Source organism: Heteronotia binoei, chromosome 15 (genome assembly GCF_032191835.1).
Source record: "Heteronotia binoei isolate CCM8104 ecotype False Entrance Well chromosome 15, APGP_CSIRO_Hbin_v1, whole genome shotgun sequence".
Classification (NCBI taxonomy): domain Eukaryota; kingdom Metazoa; phylum Chordata; class Lepidosauria; order Squamata; family Gekkonidae; genus Heteronotia; species Heteronotia binoei.
This window is the reverse complement of record NC_083237.1, coordinates 28,285,338-28,298,644: the sequence shown is the minus strand read 5'-3', so window position 1 is coordinate 28,298,644 and position 13,307 is coordinate 28,285,338. Positions and strand designations below refer to the sequence as shown.

At 47.9% G+C, this 13,307-nt stretch overlaps 1 protein-coding gene across 1 annotated transcript in view; it reads left to right on the top strand.

The window, feature by feature from the left end:
* The window catches only part of PLEKHA4 (pleckstrin homology domain containing A4), a 78,375-nt gene that overhangs the window by 39,541 nt on the left and 25,527 nt on the right, over positions 1–13,307 (top strand). The window contains exons 2-3 of the mRNA XM_060255492.1: positions 12,193–12,301; positions 13,088–13,198. Coding sequence (XP_060111475.1) covers positions 12,218–12,301; positions 13,088–13,198 — 195 coding nt within the window. The 5' untranslated portion in view covers positions 12,193–12,217. The remainder of the gene's footprint in view (positions 1–12,192; positions 12,302–13,087; positions 13,199–13,307) is intronic.

Here is a 13,307-nt window from a genome sequence, read left to right as displayed (position 1 = left end):
TCCAGGGACCAGCGGAGGCCGCGGGGACGCCGCGGAGCACCCGGCGCTGGTCCCGGAAGGCCTTCCAGAGCCTCTGGAAGGCCTTCCGGGACCAGCGCCGACCAGCGAAGGCGTCCCCGCGGCCTCCGCTGGTCCCTGGAGGCCCTCCAGAGTCTCTGGAGGGCCTCCAGGGACCAGCGGAGGCCGCGGGGGACGCCGCGGAGCACCCGGCGCTGGTCCCGGAAGGCCTTCCAGAGCCTCTGGAAGGCCTTCCGGGACCAGCGCCAACCAGCGAAGGCCTCCCCGCGGCCTCCGCTGGTCCCTGGAGGCCCTCAAGAGTCTCTGGAGGGCCTCCAGGGACCAGCGGAGGCCACGGAGAGGCCGCAGAGCAGCTGGCGCTGGTCCCTGGAGGGCTCCAGAGGCCAGCGCCGGAAGCGGAGAGGCCCGGCGCTGGTCCCTGGAGGCCTCCAGAGGCCAGCGCCGGCAGCTCCCTCCCTCCCTCGCCGCGAGGCCGCCGCCGCAGGACTCGCCGCCGCCCTGGAAACAGGTAAGGGGGCCGAAAGCGGGGGGGGGGGCGGGGGGGGCCTTCCTTTCTTCCCTCCCTCCTCCCTCCCTCCCTCCCTTCCTTCCTTCCTTCCCTCACTCCCTTCCCTTCCTTCCTTCCCTCCCTCCTCCCTTCCTTCCTTTCTTCCTTCCTTCCTTCCCTCCCTTCCTTCCCTCACTCCCTTCCCTTCCTTCCTTCCTTCCCTCCCTCCCTCCCCCCTTCCTTCCTTCCTTCCTTCCTTCCTTCCTTCCTTCCTTCCTTCCTTCCCTCCCTCCTCCCTTCCTTCCTTTCTTCCTTCCTTCCTTCCCTCCCTCCCTTCCCTCACTCCCTTCCTTCCTTCCCTCCCTCCTCCCTTCCTTCCTTTCTTTCTTCCTTCCTTCCCTCCCTCCCTCCCCCTTCCTTCCTTCCCTCCCTCCCTCCCCCCTTCCTTCCCTCCCTCCCTCCCCCTTCCTTCCTTCCCTCCCTCCCCCTTCCTTCCTTCCCTCCCTCCCCCCTTCCTTCCTTCCTTCCTTCCTTCCTTCCTTCCTTCCTTCCTTCCTTCCTTCCTTCCTTCCTTCCTTCCTTCCTTCCTTCCCCTCCCCTCCCCTCCCCTCCCCTTCCCTTCCCTTCCCTTCCCTTCCCTCCCTCCTCCCTTCCTTCCCTCCTTATGTTCTTATGTGACACCTAGTGTTGGACTGGAGGGGCCACTGGCCTGATCTAACAGGGCTTCTCTTATGTTCTTATGTGACACAGAGTGTTGGACTGGAGGGGCCACTGGCCTGATCTAACAGGGCTTCTCTTATGTTCTTATGTGACCAGAGTGGTGGAGTGGATGAGCCATTGGTCTGATGCAACAGGGCTTCTCTTATATTTTTATGTGGCACAGAGTGTTGGACTGGAGGGGCCATTGGTCTGATGCAACAGGGCTTCTCTTATATTTTTATGTGGCACAGAGTGTTGGACTGGAGGAGCCACTGGCCTGATGCAACAGGGCTTCTCTTATATTCTTATGTTACACAGAGTGTTGGACTGGAGGGGCCACTGGCCTGATGCAACAGGGCTTCTCTTATGTTCTTATGTGACGCAGAGTGCTGGACTGGATGGGCCACTGGCCTGATCCAACAGGGCTTCTCTTATGTTCTTATGTGACAATACTGACTTTGGTGGACCCAAGCACTGATTCAGTGTAAGGGAGCTTTGTGTTTGTGACTGGAGTAGATAATACTGACTTTGGTGGACCCAAAGTTGTGGGGCCCAGGGGGCCGGCGCAGCGGCACGCTGAAGCAGCCTGTCGGTCACTTCCGGGTTCCTGTCCTGCATCTCGACCTGTGTTATTAGTGACAGGCTGCTTCGGCGTGCCGCTGCGCCGGCCCCCTGGGCCCCACAACGATGGGACCGATGCCACAGGGACGGGCTCGAAACACTCTATAACCCCTCAAAAGAACAGCAGTCTAGCTCGCTTCCCCCGAGCCCTGCCGCCATAAGCCTCAAGGGGGCTAATTTTGCGGCATCTCCCGGCGGGAGGGTGGCACCCGCACGGGACACATATCAAATGAAAGAGAGGGCGCAGGGCTATCAGAAACAGCCGGCGGAGGGAGTCGGGAGACCACCCCACTGGGGGATCTACACCCCGAAAGTGATGAAGGTGGCGCAGATAGAGCCAACAGAGCAAACAGGACAAAATAAATAGGCTGCATTATGCAGCACAGTTGAGAAAGTGCCTTATCCCATATACTGATGAAGTATATACAGGATTTCAGAACAAAATTGTTTCCGGCGGTGATATTTGGGGGATTTTTGGGGATGTCACAGGAAGTGCTGTGAAGTCACTTCCTGTTTCCGGCAGTGGCATTTGGGGGAAATGATGTCATTTGGGGGAAATGATGTCACAGGAAGTGATGTCACTTCCCATTTCCGGCAGGTGACGCGGGGGAAATGATGTCACAGGAAGTGATGTCACTTCCTGTTTCCTGTGGTGGCATGACGTCACCGGAAGTGACATCACCGGAAGTGACATCACTTCCTGTTTCCGGCGGCGCGCGCGCACCCCTACCTCCCCCCCCCCAACGTGTCCCTGGCTGGCCTTCAGACATTATGGTCACCCTACCTGGGGGGGTGGGACCAATGCTGCAGATCACTCCATCTCCTCTGGGTTTCCAACCCTGAGTCAGGCCCACTTCTAGGATAGGAGGAGGCTAACTGTACCATCCTAAGGGCACTTTCCTGAGAGCAAGCCCCATTGAATAGACTCCATGGGGCTTCTCTGCAGACCTATTGAGGATTGCTTGAGGGTGGAGAGTTGTGAACATGGACAGCCAAAAACAGCAGTTTAAATTTGGCTAACAGAGAGAGGGTTCAGATTTCAGGATGCTAATCTGAGGCTGCTTGAAGATTAGCTCTGCTTGTCTTTGCTTGTGAGCCCGAGCAATGCTTGCTTGAACTGGTCCATCTGTAAACTAAGACTTGTACTTTTTCTTCTCCTCATCGGCTTCCAAATTGCAGCAGCATGAACTGCAGCATGAATTCAGAGGAACTTGTAGATTGTGATGGTAGATAATTGTAATATTACTGCACTATAATGCAATATCAATTACTGATTTTTTTTAAACATTTTTTTTTAAAAAAAAACATAAAAGCCCTCCAGGGGCACAGCATGGTGTGTGCAGGGGGAAATGGTGGCTTATGGAGGAGACTGTGCATAAAACTCAGTTTCAGACACTCAACCTCTGCATTTGCAGCAGTGATAACAGGAAAATGGAGAATTGTGGCTCTGTGGAAGCAGCTTGCCAGATCATTCCAATTTAGGGTTGCCAGTCCCCAGTTGGGGGTAGGGGATTCCCCAGTTTGGAGGCCCTCTCCTGTTTCAGGGCTATCAGAAAGCGGGGGAAGGGGGATAGAAATGTCTGTTGAGCACTCTAATATTCCCTATGGAGACCAATTCCCATAGGGTATAATGGAGAATTGATCTATGGATAGAGAATTGATCTGTGGGTATCTGGGACTCTGGGGGGCCCCCTATGTTTTTAGGTAGAAGCACCAGATTTTCAGCATAGCATCCAGTGCCTCTCCTCAAAACACCTCCCCAGTTTCAAAAAGATTGGACCAGGGGGTCCAATTCTGTGAGCCCCAAAAGGTGCCCCTATTCTTCATTAGTCCAAATGGAGGGCAGGCATTTAAAAGGAACACAGTCCCTTTAAATGTGATGGCCAGGTCTCCCTCTGGAGTTCAATTGTGCTTGACACACCTTTGAATCATAGAGTTGGAAGGAACCTCCAGGGTCATCTAGTCCAACCCCTTGCACAATGCAGGAAACCCACAAATACCTACCCCAAATTCACAGGATCTTCATCGTTGTCAGATGGCCATCTAGCCTCTGTTTAAAAACCTCCAAGGAAGGAGAGCCCACCAACTCCTGAGGAAGCCTGTTCCACTGAGGAATCGCTCTAACGGTCAGGAAGTTCTTCCTAATGTTGAGCCAGAAACTCTTTTGATTTAATTTCAACCCATTGGTTCTGGTCCTACTTTCTGGGGCCACAGAAAACAATTCCACACCATCCTCTAGATGTCAGCCCTTCAGGTACTTGAAGATGGTGATCATATCACCTCTCAGCCACCTCCTCTCCAGCTCCTTCAACCTTTCCTCATAGGACGTGGTCTCCAGACCCCTCACCATCTTCATCGCCCTCCTCTGGACCCATTCCAGCTTGTCTATATCCTTCTTAAAATGTGGTGCCCAAAACTGAACACAATACTCCAGGTGAGGTCTTACCAGAGCAGAGTAAAGCGATACCATCACATCACGTGATCTGGACACTATACTTCTGTTGATATAGCCCAAAATTGCATTTGCTTTTTTAGCCACCGCATCACACTGTTGACTCATGTTCAGCATATGATCCACTAAGACCCCTAGATCCTTCTCACACATACTACTGCTAAGACAAGTCTCCTCCATCCTGTAACTATGCATGGGATTTTTCCCACCAAAATGCAGAACTTTACATTTATCCCTGTAAAATTCATTTTATTGGTTTTAGCCCAGTTTTCCAGCCTGTCAAGGTCATCCTGTATCCCAGGAGTGGCCAACAGTAGCTCTCCAGATGTTTTTTGCCTACAACTCCCATCAGCTGATGGGAGTTATAGGCAAAAAACATCTGGAGAGCTACCATTGATCACACCTGCGTATCCTGTTTCTGTCTTCTACTGTATTTGCAACCCCTTCCAATTTAGTATCATCGAAAAATTTAATAAACATTTCCTCTATTCCTTCATCCAAATCATTTATAAAGATGTTGAACAAAACAGGTCCCAGGACAGATCCTTGAGGCACTCCACTTGTCACTCCTCTCCAAGAGGATGAAGAACCATTCACAAGCACTCTTTGGGTGCGATCTGTCAACCAGTTATAGATCCACCTAATTGTAACAGGATCCAAACCACATTTTACCAACTTGTCAACAAGGATAGTATGTGGAACCTTATCAAAAGCTTTACTGAAATCAAGATAAACGATGTCTACAGCATTCTCCTGATTGAGCAAGGTAGTCACTTTCTCAAAAAAAGAGATCAGGTTAGTCTGACATGACTTGTTCTTGAGAAACCCATGCTGGCTCCTTGCTCCTGGCTCCACCCCCAAAGTCCCCAGATATTTCTTGAATCAGACCTGGAAACCCTATTCCAACTTCAATTTTCTGTCTCTCAGAGACAACTCAAGTTCATAAATGCTTCCCTGAACTTCTGCATGTGTAGGGGAATGGTGTGTGAGCATATATGAAAAATGATATTAGAAACGTAGTCACATGACACAATGTTAACTTGTGGAATTCACTGCCAAAGAATGCCACTGCCATCTGCTTAGATGGTTTTTAAAGGAGATTAGGCATCATCATATTCATACAGGACAGATCTATCCATGATTGTTATGGTGGCTAAATGGAACCTTCATGTTTGAAGGAAGCAGTATATCTCTGAATAACAGTTGTAGGCTTGGTGGATGGGCTGTTACCTTCCTTCCCTGCTTCTGGGCCTCACAGAGACTGGCTGGCCACTATGAAAAACAGAATGTTGGTCTACAAGAAGCTTTGATCTGACCCAGCAAGCCTCTTTTTATGTTCTATCTAGGATCTCTGTGTTCTTCCCAAAACAAATGGGATTTGGAATGCTAAAGAAGGTAGAAATCTTGAGTCAGGACTAGATGTCTCCTGATGTGCATTCCAAACAAGTGTGTTGCTGTAAATCAGATTTGTGCGCTCCTAATGGGAAAACTGCAGTTCTGAGTAGAAGTGAAACAAAGAATTCAGTAAGAATGTTGCCATTTGTTTTTGTGCTACCCTAAGGCAGGGGTGTCAAACTCATTTTGTTATGAGGGCCAAATCTGAGATGAGACCTTGTTGGGCCAGGTCATGTCAGGCCAGGCCTTGAGCGTAGGTATCTAAGGTTAGGTAGCAGAGATATAAACTTTATAAAGGACACAGACAAACACAATTAAATATTTTTTAAAAAACTTTCTTCGTATTTCTCCCATGGAATCCAGGGAACTGGGCAAAAAAGCTCTGGCTCTTTCCCTCTTTCCCCAGGGGACCAGGAAGGAGAGGAGCCTCTGCCAATATAAGGAAGAGAGGCTTGGTTCAATAACTCTGCTGTGTGATTGAGAGAGCCTGGAAAAGCAAGCTCTGCCTCTTCCCACCTCCTCCCCAAGGGAGGAGCCTCAGCCAATGGAGAAAATAGATGTTTTGTTTTGTAGCTCCTGTGTGATTGAGCAAGTTTTGAAAAGCAAGCTGTTATGCAGAAGGAAGCAAGAGAGAGGGAGAAGGAAGCAGTTGACAGTCAGTCACTTGGGGGCCTGATAGGAGCCCTCCGGGGGCCTGATTTGGCCCCCAGGCTGCATGTTTGATACCCCTGCCCTAAGGCATCAAAATGGCTTTTCGTTTTAGTCTGGGGGTTCTTGCTAGCCTGACTGCTTTTTCATTAGTGAGGAAGGAAATGCACTCTGCTTATGCTTAGAGTTTACATCATGAAGATCATCTGAATTGGGGTAAGAGGGGCTGAATGGGAAGAGGATGCATGTACACTTGAGCAATGCACAGGGAGCTCTAGAGGCAGGGCTTTTTTTTTGTAGAAAAACCTTAGCAGGAGCTCCCCCATGCCTTCCTCAATGCACCTGCCACGGTGGGCATCCTGGGGAAGGCTGAAGCCATTGGTGAGGCATTTAAAGTTGGCTTTCCCAGCATGCCAGCTGAAGCCCTGGCCAGCCCAGGCGGAACTCCGCTCCTGTGCATTTGTGCCTCCCACAAGCCCTGTCTAGAGGTAAAATCCCCAGGGTTTTGTCACAAATGACCAGTGCCTCCTCTGGTTTAGGCCTGAGATCTTGGAGAGATGGTGACTTTGGTACTAGCCCTGGCGGCACAACCGTGTAAACTGGAATAAGGCAGCTTTCCTTGTTTGCAAGTAAAAAAAAAAATTACAGTATTACTTTTCAAATTAATAGAGGTTGTAGTATATTATAGACTAATCTGTTTAAACCTTTATAGTCTGAAACCTCTATTAACATAAGAACATAAGAGAAGCCATGTTAGATCAGGCCAATGGCCCATCCAGTCCAACATTCTGTGTCACACAGCGGCCAAATATATATATATATATATACACACACACACACACACTGTGGCTAATAGCCACTGATGGACCTCTGCTCCATATTTTTATCTAACCCCTTCTTGAAGGTGGCTATGCTTGTGGATGCCACCACCTCCTGTGGCAGTGAATTCCACATGTTAATCACCCTTTGGGTGAAAAAGTACTTCCTTTTATCCGTTTTAACCTGTCTGCTCAGCAATTTCATCGAATGCCCACGAGTTCTTGTATTGTGAGAAAGGGAGAAAAGTACTTCTTTTCTGATTTTATCCTAACTGTCTCACATGGCTACTCCTCTGGAAATATAAGTTATCAGGACTTTCCTCCCAATGAAGAGAGCCTCTCATTGCTTCCCTTAAAAAACAGCTTAAAAAAACTGGAGAAGAGATGAGAGACCGTTGGAGTGATGTATGCACAACCATATGGACTAAAATTTTCTTTTGTGATTTAAACCCACTCCCCCCCCCCCCCCCCAAAAAAAATTAACTTTCAGGAATCCAGCTTCAACGCTCAATATGATAATTATTTTAAGGGAAGTGTAGATGAATGCTAATGTCTGTGGCAATCCTCAGAGAGCACTGAATTCTGTGCGTTTGTTTAAGAGAGAATGAGCCAGAAAGCTTATACCTTGAATAAAACTTTGTTGCTCTTAAAGGTGCTACTGGACTCTTAACAGTATTCATTAGAATTAGCCTGTGGGAGTTGAAAAAACCTGGGATATTAAGAAATGAGTTCTGGTGCTTAAGAACAAAGGGATAATGCATTGTAGTGTCCTGCTGCCAAGTGAGGGGGTGTAACTTCCTATCCAAACAAGACTTTGACACTAAAAATGAAGCTTTTGCCAGGTGTTTTTTTGTGTTTGTGTCCACAAATAACTAGAGGGAAGTCACTGCTGGGGACTAAACAGGGGAACTGGTTTGGCAGTTGTTCGGACCCTGCTAGCTTTCTACATGATCTCACCTGACTTTTTCAACCATTTCAGCTCCTGTGCCATGTGGCTTTTGTCCACCCAAGTCCCACAATCCCCCCAGCAGTCAAACTAAGGGCCTTTGCCTCATTCTTGGGATGGTGGAGCCACCTGGTGATTTTAACGAAGCTGAAATCCTATATAAATACACAAATTAATAGGAAACAATAATATATATATGCAAAATCAACAAATTATATAAACTGGAATATCCCAAAACCCTTTAACTGGGGCTGATTGTATTCTATATGACTCTTTCCATCTTTGAAAAACTTGGATTCTTTGCTTTAAAAATTAAAATTCTTAGGGAAAGCAATGAACTATCTGATGATTTGCTTATTATGCACAGAGCTTCTTTCTTCTATATTTTATTGAGAGTGTTGGCAGGCGGGGGGGGGGGGGCAGCTTGCCAAAATTTGATAGAGGGAAAGGGAAGAAGCAGCTAAAGGTAAAGGTAGTCCCCTGTACAAGCACCAGTTGTTTCCAACTCTGGGGTGACATTTTTTCACGTTTTCATGGCAGACATTTTATGGGGTGGTTTGCCATTGCCTTCCCCAGTCATCTACACTTTCCCCCCAACAAGCGGGGTACTCATTTTACCGACCTTGGAAGGATGGAAGGCTGAGTTAACTACTCAAGGAGAAATATGGTAAAGGCGGTAGTACACAAAATGAGTAGACATTGACATTTTTTTAAAAAGCACAATATTTAGAACTAGTAGGAAAATTTTTAATCTGATCTAAAAGTTACAGTTCTCTTACAAATGAACTTCAAAAGGAGAATCCAGTATGAAATTGTGTGTGTGGAAAGTGCCATCAAGTTGCAGCCAGTTTATGGTGACCCTGCAGGGTTTACAAAGCAAGAGACATTCAGGCTTGCCATTGCCTTCTTCTGCATAGAAACCCTGGAATTCCTTGGTGGTCTCCCATCCAAATACTAAGCAGGACTACCAACCCAACTTAGCTTCCCAGATCTGATGAGAACAGACTACCCTGAGGTATCCAAGGACATTTATTTATTTATTTATTTTAATATATTTTCCTCTGTTTAATAGGATTCCTAAGTCACTATAGGTGCTAATGTCTTGTACATCTCACCCTTTACACATGTTGGTTCACACAGTCATTTGACCCCGCACCAGGGTTTATTGTTTGCCGAACAACCGTTGGGTGCGTCTCATACCAGTGCTGCTGAATGAACTGATTCCTCTTTGGATTAATTCTTGTTTGGAATCAGACTCTCTTTGTCCACCCACCTTTTGTTGTGTATATAAATTGGTTCGATGGATGCACACTACAGTACATCTGATGAAAATGAACTTTCACCCTAGAAATCTTATACTGAGATTATGTTAATCTTTAAATACTTTTGGAATCCTGTTTTATTCTGTATTGTGTTCTGTGTGGAATTTAGGGTTGCCAATCCCCAGGTGGGGCAGGGGATCCCCCAGCTTGGAGGCCCTCCCCCCACTTCAGGGTCATCAGAAAGTGTGTGCGGGGGGAATGTCTGTTGGGCACTCCATTATACCCTATGGAGGCTGATTCCCATAGGGTATAATGGATAATTGATCCATGGGTATCAGGGGCTCGGGGGGGGCTGTTTTTTGAGGTAGAAGCACCAAATTTTCTACATAGCATCCGGTGTCTCTCCTCAAAACACCCCCCAAGTTTAAAAAATATTGGATCAGGGGGCCCAATTCTGAGAGTCCCAAAATAAGGTGCCCTATCCTTCATTATTCCAAATGGAGGGAAGACATTTAAAAGGAGCATCGTTCCTTAAATGTGATGGCCAGGATTCTCTTTGGAGTTCAGTCGTGCTTGTCACACCCTTGCTCCTGGCTTCAAAGTCTCCTGGCTCCACCCCCAAAGTCCCCAGATATTTCTAGAATCAGACCTGGCAACCCTATTCCTACTTCAATTCCCCCCCTTCTAAACTGACCCCCCCTAAGACTCTTTAGCCTTTCCTTGAAGTAAAGAAATTCCAACTTCTTACTCCTTCTGTACTTTTTAAAGCTCTGGAGTATCCTTTTTGAGATATGCAACCAGAACTGCATGCAGCAGCATTCCAAATGTGGCTACACCATAAATCTGTTTAGGGGCATGACAGTATGGTTGCTTTATTTTCGGTCCCTTCCCTAATTATCTCCAGCATGGGAATTTGCCCTATTTAGAGACTCCCTTCTGCTAAATGAGGTATCTTTCTCTGATGGAGAGAGATTTTCCTCCAATAGAGAGACTCCTACTGGAAGAGAATGATTGGATTCAGGGGTCATTTTGTAGAAAAAGAGGTGCTGGAACTCATTAACACAACTCATTTACATATGCCAAACACCCCTGGCATCACTGGAAGGTGTACTAAATTATATCAGCTCAGCATCTACCTTAAAATGCTTCTTGAATTATAATTATCATGAAAAAACTTTACCTCCCATCATACTTTTAAAATGACTTTCTTCTATGTGGCCACAGTAGCATGATGAAGATTTCCTTCTGTCTGCTATATATGTTTTGGTTATTTTCCCATTTTTTCTGTGAGGAAAAATATTAGAAAGTTTGTCAAATCTTAGAGTTCAGCAAAATTCTTGCAAGGGGTTTGAACAATGGAGCCCAGAAGCAAGTATTTTTTTTTTTGGGGGGGGGAGGAAAAGTAAGAAAGAAAGAGCACAATAACATTTAGAGGTTCCAGGGCTCCACTCCTGTGAGCTCCTGCCCAAAATGAGGCCTGATTGGATTTCATTAAACAGTGCTCTACATCACTGCTCTTCAACTGGTGGGTTACAATCCACAACCTGGTCAAGAGTTAGGGCTGCCAACCCTCAGGTAGGGTCTGGAAATATCCCAGAATTCCAGTTCATCTCCAGAGACTACAGAGAAAATGGCAGCTTTGGAGGGTAGACTTTGTGGTATTTTATGGAGCTTCCCCTCCCCAAGCTCCACCCTCTCTAGGCTCCACCTCCAAACTGCTAGGAATTTCCCAGGCTGGAGTTGGAACTCTAAAGACCTGACCCAAGATATTTCCACACTTTCTGGATCATCTTTTCTTGAGAGAAAAAAAGGAAGCTGGAAAGACAGTGACAGGGCGAAGAATGAATAGATAGGTTTAGAAGTAGTTGAACTCTGAATCCCAGAGTCAGGAGGCAGCGTCAGGGGAAGGCCTTGCCCTCTATGCCCTGTTGGTGGCCATTCAGAGGAACCAGTTGGCCTCTGTGGGTGACAGCATGCTGGACAAGATGGACCTCTGGTCTGATCCTAGGCTTCCCAACCCTCCCGCCCTGGCGGGGGCCCCCAGAATTTCCACCCTCTTCCCCCGCTCCCCCCAAAAATGGAAGCGGGGGGAGGGGGTAGAAATGGCGCCGGGGAGCATGGCCAGCCACCGCATCCCGGAGCCGGCGAGGCCGCCGCGCCGCTGCTGCCCCCTCCCCTCCCACCGCAGCTGCTTCTCCGAGATGAGCCCAGGCTGAGCCCATCTCAGAGGAGCAGCCAAGAGGCAGCAGCAGCTGAGGGGAGGGCGAGGCAGGCCAGGAGCATGGCGAGCCGTGAATCCGGGCCCTTCTATGACCCGGACTTGCGGCTCGCCACGCCCCCGGCTTGCCTCCACCCCCCCTCCGCTTCCAACCCAGAGGCCGAGCGGGCGAGGCGGCAGCGGCATGGCGGCCTCTTCTCTGCTCGCCGTGGCTGCTCCTCCGAGATGGGCTCAGCCTGAGCAGTGAGCAGAGAAGAGGCGTCAGCTGTGCAGCGGCGTTGCACGCTCCGAGACGGGGCGGCTCGCCGTTTCCCCCCCTCCCCCCTAGCCCTACCCCAGTGTCTCCTGGCTCCACCCCCAAAGTCCCCAGATATTTTGTGGGTTGGACTTGGGAACCCTATCTGATCCATCAGGGCTCTTCTTAGTTGCTACATAGGTAAAATAAAGACAAAAATAATACTAAAACAAAAATTGAGAGTAGCTACCATGTGACAAGTTGAGTTGAACTTAGTGGAAAGGTTCTAGGCTAGTGCTCCACCTTTCTCTCAGGCACCAACTAGGAGTTCGGGTGCTGTCACCTCCCCTGAAGCATCGCTTTAATACCCAGCATTCTTTGCTGTTTTTTCAGATTTGCATTGGATTAGGTGGGGACCATGTCAGAAGGGGACCGGCCAAGAAGCGGCCTAAGCCAAGCCAGCAGCACAGCTACCATCACTTCGGTCTCCATGGGAACCAAGGTAAGGCATTGGAACAAATGTATGCCCTGAAGATGGCAGTTGGGGACAGATGTCCCAAACTCTTGACCTGTACAGCCTGTTTTGTGCCAAGAAATGTTCACACTCTGCTCAGTTTTAAAGCACTTCTGAGATAATTTTTATCAGAGGTTGTTAACCAGGAAAGATTTCCTCCCAAGTGTACAACAAGTTGCATACTACATAGACATCTGTAAATTCTGTCCTTTAGACAGAAAATCTGGGCCCAAAAAACTTGAATTCTATAGTAGCTGTGTGAATAACTCCACAAAAAGCACTAGCCTACAAGCATTTTTACGAGAATCCCATTTTGATCTATCCATCTTGATCTACACTTTAAAACAGAACCTATTAAGATCCGTAAGAAATCATAAAGAGCTAAAAAGGCAGCAAAGAGGGAGCAGCTAGGTTAGTGTTTACATAGGTCTAGCCTGTGGCCTCAAAAGCTGAGCAGGTACTGTACTAGTCCAATGTGTTTAGGTATTCCAAAACTGAGGTGACACCACAAAAAAGGCTCTGCCCTGCCCCGCCCCAACAGATGAATCTTGGAGCTGAGCTGAACTGATCTAATAGTGGGTAAGATTATATATGGATAGTGGTCCTTCAGAGAAAGGTAACTTCAGGTAATGATTATATTGTGCAGCTGTGATCTAAACTTACCATCATAACAGGTGGAGGGGCAAGGAAGAAAGGATCACGCCCCCATTAATTCACAACTTCCCAATATTTTTTAGAAATTTTCAGCATTTTTTGTTCTTTTGCCTCTCACAGCCACATGCAACCCGGCCCGTCCGGAAGGTACACACTTTTGGAAAGAGGTCCAATTCCATCAAAAGAGACCCTAACCAGCCAGTCATCATGCGGGGATGGCTTTATAAAAAGGTAAGTGATGGTGAGAAATGAACAGTGCACCTTAGCTTATAGGATAAAGTGCAAATGGTGGGTGAAGAATTCCTTCATGTAGGAATTCGATGTATTTTTGGGCGCTTCA